General features: G+C 39.7%; 1 protein-coding gene across 1 annotated transcript in view; it reads left to right on the top strand.

Annotated features, from left to right (window-relative positions):
• The window catches only part of scin (scinderin), a 205,283-nt gene that overhangs the window by 2,167 nt on the left and 184,327 nt on the right, over positions 1-18,789 (top strand). Inside the window, exon 3 of the mRNA XM_063043782.1 lies at positions 7,501-7,662. Within this exon, the coding sequence (XP_062899852.1) occupies positions 7,501-7,662 (162 nt within the window). The remainder of the gene's footprint in view (positions 1-7,500; positions 7,663-18,789) is intronic.

The raw sequence follows: 18,789 nt of genomic DNA, 5'->3' as shown, positions 1-18,789 counted from the left end.
GATGTTGTCATCACCTTGTTTTTCAAGCCCCACCAAGTCTCTGATTAAGACAGTGTTTGCTGATTAAGTCTTTGTGATCAATCTGCCTAATATGCTGTTGACCAGTCAGTTTGGTTATACTTTTTCAGGGTATCCACAAATTTTCTTAAAGCTGGAACTAAAATAAATAAATAAAAACTAAATCTTCCTACAAGAGTGTTTGAATAATGAAAGGCAGTAAAACCCGATTGATTGGATGTGCTCTTTGGATAACAATGTCCTTGGCTGTACTGGCATTTGGAGCTGAATTCTGATCACCAACAATCAAGCAGCATATTAGATCATTTAGGCTTGTAGAATTCTAATTGTCTTTACATTACAACTTTGCCTCTCTTTGTTTATTTCTAGTAAGAGAAAATATTTACTTTAAAGACCATGCTAATCCAAAAAACACATTTTTGTAAAGCACATGGATGAATATAAATGAATATATATTGTGTCAGATTCTAATTTCATTGCCATTATATATCATGTTAATTTTGTTGTACCTGCTGAAAGGGACTGTTGGCCCCTCTTTATCCCACCTTCCTCTCATTCTCAAGAGTCAAATTCTACTGTGTGTTGATAATTGTGAAAGGAACTTGCATATGATATTTCTCAATCTGTATCTTGATCCAAGAGAATAATTTTTATAAAATATAGTGGTCCAAATATCATCCACTATTTACCAATATTTCAGTCAGACCCATCTCTTGCATTTATTGCTTAACATAACTTCTCTTGAAATAATTTGACCCTGATATTTATTGGGCTGTGCAATTGGATGAGAGATTTTCCCAAGTGGCCTGCAGTTTTTAAGTGAGACAGTTTTAAGTTTTATTCTCCATGCAGCAACTACCCTGATTAATGGGTTGATTGTGGGATGAGAATGTCTGCAGTAGAAGGCATTAGCAGGTGGTCATGCCAGAAGAAATATCAATTGTTAAGTGGAATTGGTGTTAAGGAGATGAAGCTTCTATTGGATACTGGAAGGAAGCAGATGGTGATTGGTGCCAGATGGAATGTCCTGCATGGTGATAATGTTTGGAGGATGAAACGAAGAAGGTGATTGAAGGCAAAGATCACTGTGGGGATGGAATGATGTCAACAGAGGGGAGTGAAAACTGTCATTAGTGTTGAAGACATGTGAGGGCAGGGCAGAAAAAAGAGATGAAAATGGTCTTTCACCAAGACAACAAATAGTTGGCTTTCTTGAGATGAAGCATGTGACTAGGGGGAGGTTTCAGACAGCCAATATTTTCTTATGGATGAGTCATTATTGCAATGTGGAAACAATGCTCAGTGATTGGTTCTTTCCTCTTCCCAAGCATACGTTGGTGAACAGGCAGTATGTGGAGTGGGTTATAGATTGGATATCATGGAGAGATTGTGAGGGAATTTACCAGTTACCTTGAACTCTTTACTCAACATCCATATAAACATTTGCCTTCAGAACCCACCTTTTTCATAGAAGTGCTCAATTTCCAACATCTGTACTATTTTGCTTTTGGATGCCAGTTTTTTTTTTGCACTTCATCTTATCTGCATTCAAGCTGATGGGTGTCAATTGTTAAAGTATACTTGCTGCCTTTTACAGTTTATTTCACTTCCTCAGAGAAGGTTGGCTATTGAGTCAGTTTTAAAGTCCACAGATCTCTTTAAGTTTTAGTTCCATGAAGAAATCCAAACCACCTGTTTTTGGAGATCAGAATGGCATTCATTTATTTGATACAGTTCAGATAATGAATATCCCAGTAAAATGTAATAAATACAATCCCTCTTTTTTTCATTTTTGCCATACAGAGAGTTAATATAAAATATAACTTTGTGCTGGTAGATTTTGTTATTGTAAGTAAGTGGCTGTGAAATTAAGGCAGTGGTTCATGTAACTGTCAGCATTTTGGGATTCCTAAGCAAGTATATGGTATGCCAAGGCAGAAGTCTCAAACTTCCTGAAAAGAGTTTGCTGAAGATTCTCTGACTGCACTCTACCTCTGGGATACTCATGGAAGAGGATTTGCAAATGCCTGCCAGTCCCTTAGCACTTGCACTTGGAAAACTGTTGGAAAAATCGTGCGCAGTCCAGGAACAGAATTTCTTATAAATGTCCAAAAATCCAAAAAATGGTTTCTCAAATATTACCAAGCCAATAAAATAAAACACATTTTCAAAATATGCTTCAAGGGTGCTTTGAAGTCTAATGTGTGAGATGTTGCTTTTTGGAAAGTCAAATGCAGGAGCAAAGTATACAGTAAATAGCAATGCCATTAGTATCATTGAGGTACAGAGGGTTCAATGTCTATGGCTCCCTGAAAATTATGACACAAGTGGGTGGTAAGAAATATGTAGAGTATACTTGCATTCATATGTTGGAACACTGAGTATAGACATCCAGAATTCAAGTGGCAGCATTATAAAACTTTAGGCCAAATTTGAAGTACTGTCATCACATTACAGGGAGTAGTTTGAGGCTTTGGAGACGGTGTAGAGTGGTTCACCAGGATGTTGCCTGGATTGGAGAGTATTAGCTACTAGGGGTGGTGGAACAAACTTTGACTGTTATATCTGGAATGTCTGGTGCTGAGGGGCTGATCTGATATAAGTATATAAAGTACTGAGAGACACAGTCAGAATAGATAGTGTTTTTTTTTGTAGGGTGGAAAGTCAAATACTCGGCAAATAAAGGCAAAGCTGAAAGGAGTAAAGCTTAAAGGAGACTTATCAGGCAGGCTTTTGCATAGAGAAGAGCTGTTGCTGGGAACTTGCTGCAGATTAGACTCAAAGCAATGGAGTAATAATATCTGTCCTTCATTGCCCCTTCATTGTCATTCAGAACTTTAGTAAGGCTTTTTCTAGTGATGCATTTTAAAACTTGCTTAAGTTGTTGCTTTCTAACATTTCAAAGAAATAAATGTTTAATCACAAGAAAAATGCAATGATAGCCACATTAGTCACATGGTGAAACTTTTCGTCACTGAGGAGATAGCACGCTGTTTTAAATAAGCAAGTGGCTAACTAACTTTCCATTTTAACTTGTGGCTAACACAATTACTAAGTAATGTGACCGAAATTTATATCTGCATTTCCTAGTCACACAATTACTGTAAATTTACATCACATTTTAAATTTGACTGTAAGTAGAGGCTTATTTTATCAAGGTCAGGGAAATTAATTCCATTGTTATTATCCTTTAATAAAACCTTTAGTTTTCATAGTCATAGTTATAGTCATACTTTATTGATCCCGAGGGAAATTGGTTTTCATTACAGTTGCACCATAAATAATTATTTATGGTTTATTACAATTTAATTAAATAGTAATATGTAAGTTATGCCAGGAAGTAAGTCCAGAACCAGCCTATTGGCTCAGGGTGTCTGACCCTCCAAGGGAGGGGTTGTAAAGTTTGATGGCCACAGGAAGGAATGACTTCCTATGACATTCTGTGCTGCATCTCGGTGGAATGAGTCTCTGGCTGAATGTACTTCTGTGCCCAACCAGTACATTATGTAGTGGATGGGAAACATTGTCCAAGATGGCATGCAACTTGGACAGCATCCTCTTTTCAGACACCACCATCAGAGAGTCCAGTTCCATCCCCACAACATCACTGGCCTTACGAATGAATCTGTTGATTCTGTTGGTATCTGCTACCCTCAGCCTGCTGCCCCAGCACACAACAGCAGACATGATCGCACTGGCCACCACAGACTCGTAGAACATCCTCAGCATCGTCCAACGGATGTTAAAGGACCTCAGTCTCCTCAGGAAATAGAAATAGCTCTGACCCTTCTTGTAGACAGCCTCAGTGTTCCTTGACCAGTCCAGTTTATTGTCAATTCGTATCCCAGGTATTTATAATCCTCCACCATGTCCACACTGACCCCCTGGATGGAAACAGGGATCACTGGTGCCTTAGCCCTCCTCAGGTCTACCACCAGCTCCTTAGTCTTTTTCACATTAAGCTGCAGATAATTCTGCTCACACCATGTGACAAAGTTTCCTACCGTAGCCCTGTACTCAGCCTCATCTCCCTTGCTGATGCATCCAACTATGGCAGAGTCATCCGAAAACTTCTGAAGATGACATGTGTTTCTTCTTCTGGCAAAGTAATTTCAGTGCACACTGAAACAAGCATGTCATGAGAAGAATAAATATCACAAGCTCTTAAATGTTTTGGAGCAAAGAAGAAACCTGGTTTTATTCTGAAATGCTTTTGGTAAATGTACATGCCGCACATATGATGAAGATGCAGATCTACTGGCATTGAAGAGACAAAAGGCTTAACAGTGACTGGCTTATAAAATATTCATTCATTTTTTGTTAATAGTGGAGATAAAAATCATGAGAAAAGATAAAACTATTGAGACCTAGAGATTCTTCTACTATTTTGGGAGTTCAATTCCGATCTCTACATTAACTCTACTTGCATATTATTGTTTCTTATCTCTTTGTAACCTCACCTAAAACAATCACTTGGTTGTATTTGGTTCAGTATCTACGGACTTCTGCAGCAACTATTTTCTGTGAATAAGCACTCTCTAATTTTACTCAGAAATGGGCAGGTTTTAATTGTAAAAATATCCAAACAGTAACTGGGATGTGGACTTAGATTACAATGGGGAATAGAAAGAGTGTGTCAAAAGGCCAATGTTATGATAGTCATGGGGAATGTTGCATGCTGGTAGATTGGGGGAAAGTCAGGTTGGTAACGGATCGCAAGAGAGTGAATAGAGGGGCGTCCATTTAAAACAGAGTTGTGGGGAAACTTCTTTAGCCGGAGAACAGTGAACTTGTGGAATTTGTTACCACAAGCAGTGTGGAGGCCAGGTTGTTTGGTGTATTTACGGCAGAGATTGATAGGTTTTTGACTGGCTGTGGCATCAAAGGTAACGGTGAGAAGGCCGGGGTGTGAGGTTAAAGAGGGCAAAAAGGATCAAACTCGATGGGCCAAATAGCCTAATTCTGCTCCTATGTCTTATGGTCTTTTAGTCTTGTGCCAGATTCCCTGTGAAGGACGTGATTTATTTTACTTAATGAGGTCTTTTTATAAAGACTTAGATTATTGCTTAAGTTTTTACATATTATATATAACATGTTCTCAAAATGTAACCTGGTGTTGTTTTTTGTAAATCTGCGATATACAGAACCACCTTCAAACTCTAGTTCTTCTTGAGCTGAGAAGCTTAAAATTAAACATTTTTTCATTTAGTATTGTCTGCTTGAAATGAAGACTGGAATATACATTTGATCAATTCAACCACTTGATAATTTTGTAGGAGTTCTTTGGAGAACTATTTCATGTCCAACTATCTTAAATTGCCTTATCACTTCCCGTCCCTCTGTTAGCAAGTCAGATATTTTAAACTGAGATGGAGGTAACATTTAGCCACAAGTTTCAGGCAGTGACAAACTTCAGCAAAAAAAGCACAATCACCTCCCTAGGGTTATCAGTAGTATCTCCATAATTATTAAGTATCACCATTCACCAGAATATGATCCAAATGTAAATATCATGCCCAGAAAGGAATGCCTGCAGAGGTTTCATATTCTATGGTGAGTGGCTCACTAAAATTCTCTCCACAGCCTCTCATTATTACATCTTTAGTCACTCTTGGGACAAAATGCCCTCTGCTTGTCTCGATGTACCCACCAAAATTCAAGAAACTTAGCTCCAGAACAAAATAAGCCTTTTGGTTAGTAGCCCATTCATGTGAGACTGCTTCGGTTTTCTCAGCAGTCAGTTTACATTGGTTGATGATGATTTGGATTTATTGTGTGATATATTTAAAACTTATTGTATACAGTTTGGTCTCAGCATTTGAAGGTTAACTTATTGTAGTTATTTGGTAACTACAGATTTTACCACTGATGGAGCAGGAAATGGTTGAAGGGCTGAGCAAGAGGGTAGTTTTTGAAGTGAAGAAGTCTTTCCACTGCTTGCACAGTCTATTTACATCCACGCAATCGAAATTGAAGTGTGACAGTCTGGCTATTCAACTTGATTTATCTTTTTATTTATCGTTGTGGAACCCATCTCCACTTCTTGGATTGATCAAGCAGGCAGGTTTTTCATGAATCTTATGTTTGATTTCTTAAGGCTTGTTGTCCTTAAGCCCACAGCTGGGCCTTCTTCCCTCACTCAAACGCTCTTGAAACAGTACCACCAATGCCACCCCCACTTCTCCACCCCCAATACACAGAATAAAGGATATTTCTTTTCCTCGGAGAAGCAAGAGATTATAGATGCTGTAATCTGCAACCCAAATAAAAGCTCAGGAGGAACCCAGGATCTGTGGAGATGAAGGGCTTTTGGGTTGAGGGCCTGTGTTAGGACTAGGAGGGTCTGCCTCCACTGATGCTTCCTGACCTGCTAAGGTCTTCTAGCAGTTGTGTGTTGCCTTTTCCCACACACAGCACACGATCATAGAGGGGATCTTCTTTCCCGGCTTCTTCAAACATGTATCTGCTTAATAGTGATGGTCAGTTGATAGATTCCACATTTTTATTTCAAAAATACACTTAATTTAGGATGATTTATGAGGAGAATATAATTAGTACATATATTTTTCTACATTAATTGTACCATCAAAGAATACATTGCTGTATTATGTAACAATGCCACCCATGTTTCTTCCTTAGTAAGTCCATGACGTATTTGCAAGGCTTTTACACAAGTTCCAGCCAATCAGAGCCTGGAGATGGCAGGATTGTAGACAAAGCCTTTGCAGTGGCTGCACTGAGCTTCAGTGCATCCTTCAGTATGTACTTGGACCAAGTGCTTGCAGGCTTCTTGTGCTGGAAGACCAATGGGTTTTTGGGTATATTTTCACCAAGATAGTGATCTTCCAACAGTAGATGTTTGTCTCAGTAAGTACCCCTGGGAACAGCACAGAGATCATAAAGTTCTCTGCACGACTGTTTCAGATGAACCAAAATAAAGACCACTACACCTATGTCCAGATTTCCTTGGCAAATTGACGATCTATGAAGAGGTGGTCTATATCTTATTCACTCCCTATCCATCCCAAAGGCAACATGTGATAGGAGTGAGATACTAGTTGTACGGGAAGGATTCTACAGTTGTTAAAGTAACAGTAATACATAAGAGGAAGCATTACTATCTGAGATTGGCTACATGGCCTCAGGCCCATTATACATACCATTCAGTATCATCGCTGATCACTGAATGCAAGGCTGCTCTCTATTCTGATTCATATATCTCTTCTTTCAATCAATTCTACAAAACCTTTGTTTGCATTCTAGAATATTATCAGTTCCCTTATTTGAGTTTCAAATTATTTTGGGTTGAAGAGTGTTAAATTTTTTATTGGGGTTAAAGAATATTTAAATTTTTAATAGCAAAATGTAAATTCCATTTTTGCTGACTCCCGTAGCTTTTCTGAGATTTAATGTATTGTTATGTTGGAAAATCTCGTGGCACATGGAAAAATTAACATGTGTTTGTCTTCTTCGTTGTCTTAGGCTGGTGGTGTGGCTTCTGGATTTACACATGTCATTACTAATGAGCTCTCTGCAAAGAGATTGCTACACCTTAAAGGTAGGAGAGCTGTGAGAGCTACAGAAGTACATCTCGATTGGGCCAATTTTAATAAAGGAGACTGTTTCATCATAGATTTGGGAGCGGTAAGTTCAGAGGAAATTATGTGTTATAACTTAATTTCTGCCTTCATCCTTCATTCAGTCTACAGCTAAGCAAAATGTATGAAGTCTAATGACTGTTATTAACACTGAAACACTGTTTAACTCCTCCCAGTGCACCTTGATGTTACTCCTTAATTCTATTTGCTTTTTTATGCTTAGAATCATCCACAAAACTATGTCTAAGAACACATACCCACCCAGAAAATTTTGTCATAGCAAATTGTCTATTCAATTTTTTAGTATAGGGAGAGAGAACTAATGCTGGTATGATCTAGTACTGGCAACTGGGGTGAATTTCTATGTACAAGATTGAATGGGTTAAATGTAAATTTTTACAAATCGATATGCTGTATGAAACTATGCAACACAGAAAATCTGGAGGAACTCAGCAGGTCAGGCAGCATTTATGGAAATGAGTCGACATTTCAGGCCGAGACCGTTCTTCCGGACTAAATTTGGTACATGTCTGCACTAGTGTGTTCTATTCTCTTGTCATTCTTAGTCCTGGAATTGTCTCTATTATATTTTTTCTATTTCTCTATTCCAACTTTTTGAACTTGCCATAGTATGTAGGAAACACATACATTGTAGTAGATTATAGAAATGTACAGCACAGTAGCTCATCCTTTTAGAGTCTTAGCAACATAAAACATAGAAATAGGCCATTTGGCCTAATTAGTCTATGCTGACAAAGATTCCCCTCTAGCTTGACCTACTTGCCACATTTGACCCAGATCACTCTAAGCATTTTCTGTTCATGTATATGGCGCACGTGGTCCATGTCGACTGGAATGCCTACCCCCACTGATCTTGTTTGTCTCCATTAAGCCCCTATATCTTCCTGTACTGCTCCTATTGAGGTATCTGTCCAAACCCTTTTCAAATATTCTGACTGTATCTGCCTCCACTACTTCTTTTGGCACTCATTCCAGATATTCACCATCCTCTGTATATTAAAAAAAAGGATTATATCATGAGGTAATAATTGTTCACAACTTTGTCATTGACCGTTGAGATTCTAGGCTTGATAATCTATCATGCTAAAATAACATTGTCCAGAAGGCCACATATGATAATTAAATGAAACAGTTTCTTAATGCGCATAAACACAAGATTTCATGCACTCTCCTGCACAAATCCCAGGGTAGTTTGTTGATGGTCAGCACTGGAGACATGGAGAATTGCAAGCATTGTCAGAAATGCCAACTTAATTAAATTATCTCCTGCCACAATGGGAACTCTTAAAAGAAGTGATCCTGGATGGTAAGAGCTGATTTGTGTAGTGAGTGAACCAGCTGAAAATATCACTAGAAATAACGGACAGGCACAGGAGCAGACATCACACTCCTCTGATGCACAGACACATAAAGTGATGCAAACATTAGACACCTTAGAGAAGCTGTAGAATGTTCACCCTCCTCCCACCTAACCCAATCAATTGGGAAGCCTATATTGGATTCCCTAGTTGTGCTCATTGTTGGGAAGGCTGCCTAACACCAATGCAGGTAGGGTCTGTTGCTTTAACTGAAGTTCAAGAATGGTTGCACCCTTCATAAAGCCCTGGCTTTTCAGCTGAGCCCCAGATACTTCAGCAAGTTTGCTAGAGAGTCAAGGGATATGGGCGATAAGTTGCTGTTGAAGCAACAGTCATATCAGCCACAAAGAGTAGATGAAAGGGGCAAAATGGCTTATTGTGCTCTTATTTCCTGTTGCTAGTGTGATAATTAATTTATTATTGTCACATGCACCGTCACATGGTACAGTAGAAAACTTTGTTTCGCATGCCTTCCATACAGGTCATTTCTTTACAACAGTGCATTGTGATAGTACAGAACAAAACAATAAGAGAATGCAAAATAAAATAATAGAGTTGCAGGAAAAAATGTAGTGCAGGCAGAAAACAAGGTTTAAAGCTGTAAGAAAATAGATTGAGGTCGGGATTCCATAGTCTTATAACAGCAGGCTAGAAGCTGCCCTTGAGCTTGGTGTTTCAGTGATGGTGTTCATGGATTCAGCATCCACTGAGAAGTCTGCTTGCTCCTTCCAGTCCACTGTCAGGGTTTTGAACAGATAATGAACCCATGAACACTGCTCACTATCTTTGCACTCTTTTTGCACTACTTACTTAGTTTTTTAAGATCTATTTCCTGTTGTGATGTATAGTAACTGTTATGTTTTACACTGAACTGCTGCTGCAAAGGAACACATTTCATGACAAACACACAAGAGATTCTCCAGGTACTGTAAATCCAGAGCAACACACACAAAATCTGAGGATCTCAGTAGGTCAGGAAGCATCTACAGAAAGGAGCAAACAGTTGACATTTTAGGCTGAGACCCTTCATCAGGACTGGAAAGGAACAGGGGAGAAGCCAGAATAAGAAGGTGAGGGGAGAGGAGGGAGTACAAACTTGACGGTGATAGGTGAAGAGGCATAACACATGTCAGTAATAATAAACCTGATTCTGATTCAGTGTCCACGTGTTGATGCATCATTCTCGTGGAAGTTACAAAGTGGATGCAAAGAATTGACAGTTGCATCCTGTGCTTGCTTTTGTGTGACCATTCTTTCAAGTGTGCACAAAACACAAATGCTGAATAGCTTCTGGTTTGTTCCCACACAAAAACTTGAGACACAAAATGGAAGCTGACACAAAATGCAAACATAGCATACAGGAAAGTTGACTTTGTCCCTATTTGAGAAGCTCAAAATCACAATTGGCATTGACAGATCCAACATAGCAAGAACGTCGCTACAAAAATAGGCTGTGATGAATGCCAAAAAAAAGGCTATCATAGCTTTAACCTTTGGACAAGTGGAAGTAAATCACAGGCAGGTGTACTGGGAAATATATTTGCAGAAGGACTGAGGCTTTCAAATGGAGCTATATGTCATAAAAATAAATCTCAGGAGACTAAGTAAGAATCCTGAGACCACTTTAGAATTTCCATCCATCATCGATTTTCTGGCTTACTGATTTTCAATAAAAATTTAAATATAAACTGAGCAGAAATCTTGCAGAAGTCAATAAAAGCATCAGAATTGATTTTATCTTCACTGACGTATACCATGACATTTGTTGTTTTGTGGTACAAAGCAAGAACTAAAGATTACTATGGAGTGCAAATAAATAAATAAATAACGTGAAAATGGAATAGTGAGGTAGTGTTCATAGGTTCATGGACCAGTGATAAAACTGATGGTGGAAGAGGAGGAGCAGTTCTTAAATAGCTGAGTGTGGTTCTTCGGGCCGCTCTATTCCTCCTCAATGGTAATAATGAGAAGGGGGTGTGCTCTTGATGGTGAGGATTCTTAATGATGGATACTGTCATCTTAAGGCACTGTGTTTTGAAGCTCATCCTCGACGGTTGGGGCACTGCCTGTTAAAGTTGCTCATACTAGTGGAGAGAGTTATGTGGTGATGGAGCTGGCTGAGCCTACAATCTTCTGCAGCCTCTTTCAATCCTGTGCACTGGGGCCTCCGCACCAAGCAGTGATGCACCCTGTCAGAAGGATCTCCACTGTACACCTACAGAAATTTGCTGGGGTCTTTGGTGTAAATCTCAAACTTCTAATGAAGTATAACCACTGGATATACAAAGTACAGGAACCTTGTCTAATTACTGTGCATCCATTGAGATAAATGTAAGAATTATGCTATTTTTAATACATGATGCCTCAAATAGAAAGGTACCTAAACTTGCCCTTTCCATCAGAATTGTTAAACTTGCTCACTTGTGTCTACCTGGAGTTCCACTGACTACATACTAATAGAAAAAGGCCTTAGATGTATAGTTATAGATACTCCAACTTCAGACAACAAATGGCATTTTAGCAATACTCCATTATGGGACTTACATTTTACCACTGGAACAAGCATTTTCTCCAATGACATGTTGAAAATTGCTGAATTGTTCAGGGCATCATAATATTTGTGGTAATGATAGCACAATCATATGATGCAGAAATCACCCTGACTAGCCAAGGTATACATCTGTACTTAGTGAAAGTGCTTGTAAAAAGATGGGATCTCTGATCTCAGATTTGGTCCAGATAGACTAGACCCATGATGGCTTGAGCATTGGCATGTAGAATAACTCAAACTTGATAAAGATTATATAAAAACAAGTACTTTTCACACTAACAAATTTAAGTAACACTATAATTCACAAGGAGGAAACTTGAATAATATTTAAATTATCAGGTAAATATGAAACCACAAATAATACTGTTATCAGTTGGATTAGATGGCCTGATATGCTTCTAAGTCTTATGGTCTTGTGTCTCTTGACATAACTGCCATATACCTATATTTTAAGATTTATTTGGAGATACTGATGCAGGTGCTGTGTAAGGATTGTGTGTTGTGTTTGACCATGCTATAAAATAGTTCAGTTAAAATTAGACCAGGTGTAAGAATTATATCCGGTCAATTTTACATCCCCTTATTAAGCTTATCTACTTAATAGCAGTATTAGAATTGTTGGTTTGTCAACAGACAATATCAATAGATAAGCTTTCAATCAGCAGGTACCACCTCACAAAGTGCAGAATTTATCTGATTTCCCTTTCAGTTTAGAGTTCTGCTCACATAAACAGCATCTGGACGTCGAAGTACACAATAGACCCCTCCCCTGATTTTGATAAAAAGATGCTTTGACTCCAGTTGTGTGCTACTTCAAAGGTTAACTTAGTATCCAAGTATACAACTCTGAAATTTTTCCAGGTGGCTGTGAAACCAAAAAAGAAAAGAAAGACAACACTATCACCAAGTTGAGCTAAGCTATTTAAGTTGAACCAAGCATGGTTCTCTGAGATTTTGAAAAGTTGCATTCAATTCATGTTTTCTTAAATATTTTTCAGATGAAGAAGGGAAATCTCAACTAAGAAAGTACAAATATCAATGAACAAATGCATTGTTCTCTCTGCAGCCCAGGCTTAGCTGACATTCTTGGTTTTCAAAGTCTTAGAGGGCTGATGTGCTTTCAGCCTAAAGTAGTCGATCAACCACAATCCATAACTTAATGCTATTGTGCATAGAAGAGTACAACACAGGAACAGGTCCTTATGCCACAAATTCTTTGACCCCATGATGATAAACTAAACTGATCCCATCTGCCTGCACATTGTCTATATCCTTTCATTCCCTGTCTGTTCATATAACTGCTTAAGTATCTCTGAAATATTGCTATCATATCTGCTCATGCCAGCTCCCATGGCAGTGCATTTCAGGCACCCACTGCTCTGTGTAAATAAAAACAAACAAACCAACCATGCCTCATACATCTCAATTAAATGTTCTTACTCTCACTTTAAAGCCGAAGCCTCAGAATATCAACACTCTTCATGCAAACCTGGTCATCAGGTGTGAGGTGATCTCAGGGCTGCTCAACTTGGCACAAATGTGCCCTGTCCACCTCTCCTGCTTGGATATTACCCAGGCCACCTTCCGGTTCATCTGGGGATTCAAGATAGAGTGAGTCAGATGTATAACAATATGCACGTCCCGGAACAACGAAGAAAAAAACATAACCAATGTCGCCCTCACCCCGATGACCACATTCATGTGTGGCTGCAACTGGCTGCGTGTGGAACCTAAGTATGTGGTCATCATGTAGCACTACACATTGGTAAGGCCAAATTCGGAGTATTGTGTACAGTTCTGGTCACCGAATTATAGGAAAGATGTCAATAAAATTGAGAGAATACAGAGGAGATTTACTAGAATGTTGCCTGGGTTTCATCTCCTGAGTTACAGAGAAAGGTTGAACAAGTTGGGTCTTTATTTTTTTGGAGAATAGAAGGTTGAGGGGGGACTTGATAGAGGTATTTAAAATTATGAGGAGGATAGATAGAGTTGAAGTGGATCGGCTTTTTCCATTGAGAGTGGGGAAGATTCAAACAAGAAGACATGAGTTGAGAGTTAAAGGGCGAAAGTTTAGGGGTAACATGAGGGGGAACTTCTTTACTCAGAGAGTGGTGGCTGTGTGGAACGAGCTTCCAGCAGAAGTGGTTGAGGCAGGTTCGATGTTGTCATTTAAAGTTAAATTTGGATAGATATATGGACAGGATAGGAATGGAGGGTTATGGGCTGAGTGCAGGTCGGTGGGACTAGGTGAGAGTAAGAGTTCGGCACGGACTAGAAGGGCCGAGATGGCCTGTTTCCATGCTGTTATTGTTATATGGTTATACGCACTGAGGTTCTAGCTGTCACTGGTGTTGTGAAGGATTGGATTGGCCTCGTCACCGCGCAGTGTTCCAGTAAGCTAGATGTTGCCATACTGCTTGTCCTTTTTGGAAAAGTTCTTTCAGACCAACACATTTGACTACAAGTCCATCAGGCCATGATCAGTACAGGGCACCCTGCAAATACTATAGGAGAGGGACTTGATGGATGCAATGGGGTGGCTCCCAAAGAAGACTGTCCAGACAATTTGGCTGAAAGCTTATTTTCTGATCTCAACAACAGGCACCATGATCTTGCTTGGCCAGTGGTAAGAGGGGCCCTTCCAGTCAGTTCCTTTCTGCATGCCCAGAACATCACTTCCACTGCTCACTACCTGCAAGATGACAGAGGGCAGGATGCTCACTCTCCTCTGTGTGGGCTGTGGGTTTGGGAAGAGGCAAGGGCCTGCACATGGAGCAGCTGCATGACAGAGTACTCTCTGATCTACAGGCTGTGCACGGGGTCACGCACACAGACTGCTGGAAGACCAGTAACTCGGTGAAAGTTGGTCCTTAGCCTGCCCGAAATGCATTGCTTTTTTTTCAGCACATTGAGGTGTCCATAGAGGAATGCAGCCAGCAGGTGCATTCCAGGCTATGGGAGTACATGCTCAGGGATGCACTGTAGCTTGGCACAGCCACTGCAACGTTTGGTGGGAAGGACCACAGTATAGGATTCTTTGACTTTTGAACAGAGTGGGACTGACAGGATGAGGAATCACCTTAATTGTTGTAGTAGTATCAACCCAAGGGGGTGCTTGAGTGGCAACAGTGTTACTTGTTTTCTTTTGGTTTAAAAAAAACTACAGATTAACAATGACTTTTATATAAAAAGTATTAAATGAATGAAACTTGTTTCTTCTGAATTATATTCTCAGTTCAGTCTGTTCACTTGGATGCACAACAATCTATTTTTATTTAATGTAATGCAAAGTCAAACTTCTAAATGAAGAACACCCAGTCAAACCTGTTCAGTAAAATAACATAGCTCAAGAAAGTCATGCCTATTTACTCTATTCTCTAAAAATAATAGGAACTTACATTCCAATTGCATTTTGACTATATGGGTGGGATCTGAAAAATGCAAGATTTGGAAGATATAATAAAATAAAATACAAATTATTTGAATCAGAATGGGAAATACTGGAAATATTCACCATATTAGGCAAGATCTGTAGAGAGAGTAAAGCAGAGTTCACATTTCAGGCTGGAGATCTTTCATTAGAAATGGCGGGGGGGGGAGAGAACAGGTTAGTTTTGCATTGCAGAGAAGGGGTGATGGGATCCATAGGACAAAGGAAATATTTATACTATGGTGAGGTCAGGATTAACTTGGAGATAAGTTGTAGAAGTCATCCAGTCAGTAGGCTAACATGGGTGGTTAGAGAGTGAGGATTGCAACAATGAAGGAAGAACTTTGCAAAATGCAAGGTTGCAGGACACGCTGAGCAGGTTGAGATGAGCTAATGGAGAGGGAGAAACTGTTCCAATATCACAGATGAACTAATTCCTTATAACAAAAGTGGGTAGTTCTGATAGAAACATAGAAAAGGCTAGCTTCATAAATTTGAAGAATTCAATATTGAGTCTGGAAGGCTGTAATATATCTCTTGGAACTTTCTTGGTCATCAGACTTGAATGCCTCTGGTTTGGCCTTCAGCAGAGTGTGGATCTCCTGGTTCGTCCATGGCTTCTGGTTGGGGAAGACTCTGAATGATTTTGTGGGGACACACTCATCCACAATAGTTTTAATAAAGTCCGTTACAACCATGATGTATTTATTCAGATCAACAGATGGCCCAGTCCACTTACTTCAGGCAATCCTGTAGCCGCTGTTCTGTCTCCTGCCACCACTTCTTTGTCGTCCTCATCTCTGCAGCTTTGCTCATTAGCTACTAAGTATTAATAATTGTAAGGTCTAAATTAGTGTGGCTGGAAGGTGGCTGTGAATTGGACTAAGAAACTCCAGTACAATTATATTTATGGCCAAGTTCATTTTCATGTCACGTATATGATTGATTCATGCCCCTCTAAAAGAGGGGAGGGAGATCTTAAATGGATTTATTGCATCTGCATTTACGCAGGAGATGGACACAGTTTATAGAAGTGAGAGAAAACACCAATGAGGTCATGGAACATATACAGATTATAGAGGAGGAAGTGCTTGCCTTTTTGAGGTAAATTAGGATGAATAAATTCCCAGGGCCTGACAAGGTGTTTGCTTGGAAGAGTGGGAGTCTAGTGCAGAAATTGCAGGGGTCCTAGCAGAGAGATTTAAAATGTCTTTAGCCACAGGTGAGGTGCTGGAGAGTTGGAGGATAGCTAATGTTGTCCTCTGTTTAAGAAAGTCTAAGAATAAACCAGAAAATTATAGGCCGGTGAGGCTGACATCAGTATTGGTTAATTATTGGAAGATATTCTAAGGAGTTGAATATACAAGTATTTGGATAGACAGGGACTGACTGGGGATAGTCAACATGGCTTTGTGTGTGGAACGTTGTGTCTAACAAAATCGTAGAATTTTTTGATTAAGTTACCAGGAGAGTTGATGAAGGAAAGGAAGTAGATGTTGTTTTCATGGACTTTAGAAAGGCTTTTGACAAGGTGCCGCATGGGTGGTTTGTCAAGAAGTTTCAGTCGCTCGGCATTCAAGATGAGTTAGTAAATTGGATTAGACATTGGCTTTGTGGGAGAAGTCAGAGAGTGATGGTAGATGGCTGTCGTTCTGACTGGAGGCCTGTGACTGGTGGAGTGCCACAGGGATCGGTGCTGAGTCCATTGTAATTTTTTTCATCTATATCAATGATCTAGATGATAATGTGGTTAACTGGATCATCAGATTTGTGAATTATACCAAGACTGGGGGTGTAGTGGAAAACAAGTTAGACTATCAGAGTTTGCAACGGGATCTAGACCAGCAGGAAAAATGGGCTGAAATATGGCAGATGGAATTTAATGCAGACAAGTGTGTGGTATGTCACTTTGGGAGGACAAATCAGGGTAGGACTCGCATGGCGAGTGGTAGAGGAATGTGGAGTGTAGTAGAATATAAGGATCTGGGAATATAGATCCATAATTCTTTGAAAGTGGAGAGAGCTGGGATCTCACATATAAGTAAAGTTGTAACGAGAACTTTTGGAGCATTGGGCTTCAGAAATCAAAGTATTGAGTACAGAAGTTGGGATGTTATGTTGAAATATAAAATGTTGGTGAGGCTCTATTTGGTACACTGTGTGCAGTTTTGGACACCTACCTGCAGGAAAGATATCAATAAAATTGGGGGAAAAAAATCAAATAAAATTTACAAGGACGTTGCTGGGACTTGAGTTATAGGGAAAGTTTGAAAAGGTTAGGACTTTATTTACTGCAGCATAGGAGAATGAAGGGAAATTAATAGAGGTATACAAAATTATGAGGGGTATAGATAGGATAAATGCAAGCAGGCTTTTTCTCTGAGTTTGGATGAGACAAGAACTAGAGGTCAAGGGTTAAGGATGAAAGGTGAAATGTTTAAGAGGAATGTGATGGTGATCTTCTTCACTCAGAGTGTGGTGAGAGTGCAAAATAAGCTTCCTGTGGAAATGGTGGATGTAGGTTCAATTCCAACACTTAAGAGAAATTTGGGTAGGTACATGGATGGGAATGGTATAGAGGGCTATGGTATGGGTGCAGATCAATGGAACTGGGCAGAATAATAGTTTGGCATGGGCTGATGGGCCTGTTTTAGTGCTGAAGAGTTCTATTACCTTATTACTCTACTATTACACTCAATATATAACCAAGCTATTTGTCTGCTCAGAAAATTATCAAATCATATGGAGCCAACTTGTCCTCCAGTCCTTAGCTGCCTGCAAAAAGAAGCTTGCTAACTGCATCTGGCTATACTTTCTTTAAGTTAAAGCTTTCAAGTTTCTAAAAGTTCCTTCAAGTTAGAAGGAGTAACCCATTTGTTCATTGTTTGATACACCAAAGTATTTAATACTCATCGCAGATGAACACTGAATCCAGTGGATAGGTTCTGCTGATATTTACTTAACTGGCAGCTGAATGGGAGAAAATAGCATCAGTTGCACCTTCTCAAGGGAGCATGTAGTTATCCAGACAGGGGTCTAAATTCAGAATAGTTTAATTTTTGATGCAAGAGGTTACTCGGCCATTGGGTCCATGCCAGCTTCCAGCAGAGCAATCGAAGGAATGGCATATCCTCTCTAATTTCTCAGGGATCTTGCAACTTATTCTCTCGCACATAGTATTAATATCTTTTTGTTTATTTTGATACTTACATTAATTTGACCTGGCTGGTGGCGTAGTGACATCAACGTCGGACTTTGGGACGAAAGGTCCCAAGTTCGAATCCAGCTGGCTCCCTTGCACGCTTTCCATCCATGCTGGATTATGAGCTGGTGATCTCTTTGGAAACACATCCGGCAGAAGACAATGGCAAACCACTGCTGTAACTTGCCTTGTACGCGGTTCCCCACTACGTCAGAAAGGCATGGAGGGAAATCATCTGCTAACTGGAGAAACTCCGGATGCAACGTACCTACATCAATTTACTCTAGCAATTCTCTTGCCAGCACATCTTTAGGATTGTATTGTACGTAGTTCACAAAACATTGCCATGGCTCACCAGCACCTTCTTTGCACCATATGAAGGAGAACTATTGGTGAAATCCCATACAGTCACACGGAGAACTTGCAAACTCCACACCGACTACACCCCAAGTGAGGATTGAACTCAAATCCCTGGAGTTGTTCCTGATTTTAATGACAGATGCAACAAAACTTTGCTGTGCACTGTGAGTCAGAACGTGATTTAAATAGGTATTGCATTGCTTTCTTTAGCCCATTGCCAGAGATAGCTGAAGAAAGATTCAACCCAA

The sequence above is a fragment of the Mobula hypostoma genome, chromosome 3 (assembly GCF_963921235.1).
Source record: "Mobula hypostoma chromosome 3, sMobHyp1.1, whole genome shotgun sequence".
Classification (NCBI taxonomy): domain Eukaryota; kingdom Metazoa; phylum Chordata; class Chondrichthyes; order Myliobatiformes; family Myliobatidae; genus Mobula; species Mobula hypostoma.
This window is presented reverse-complemented; position numbering and strand designations above follow the sequence as displayed.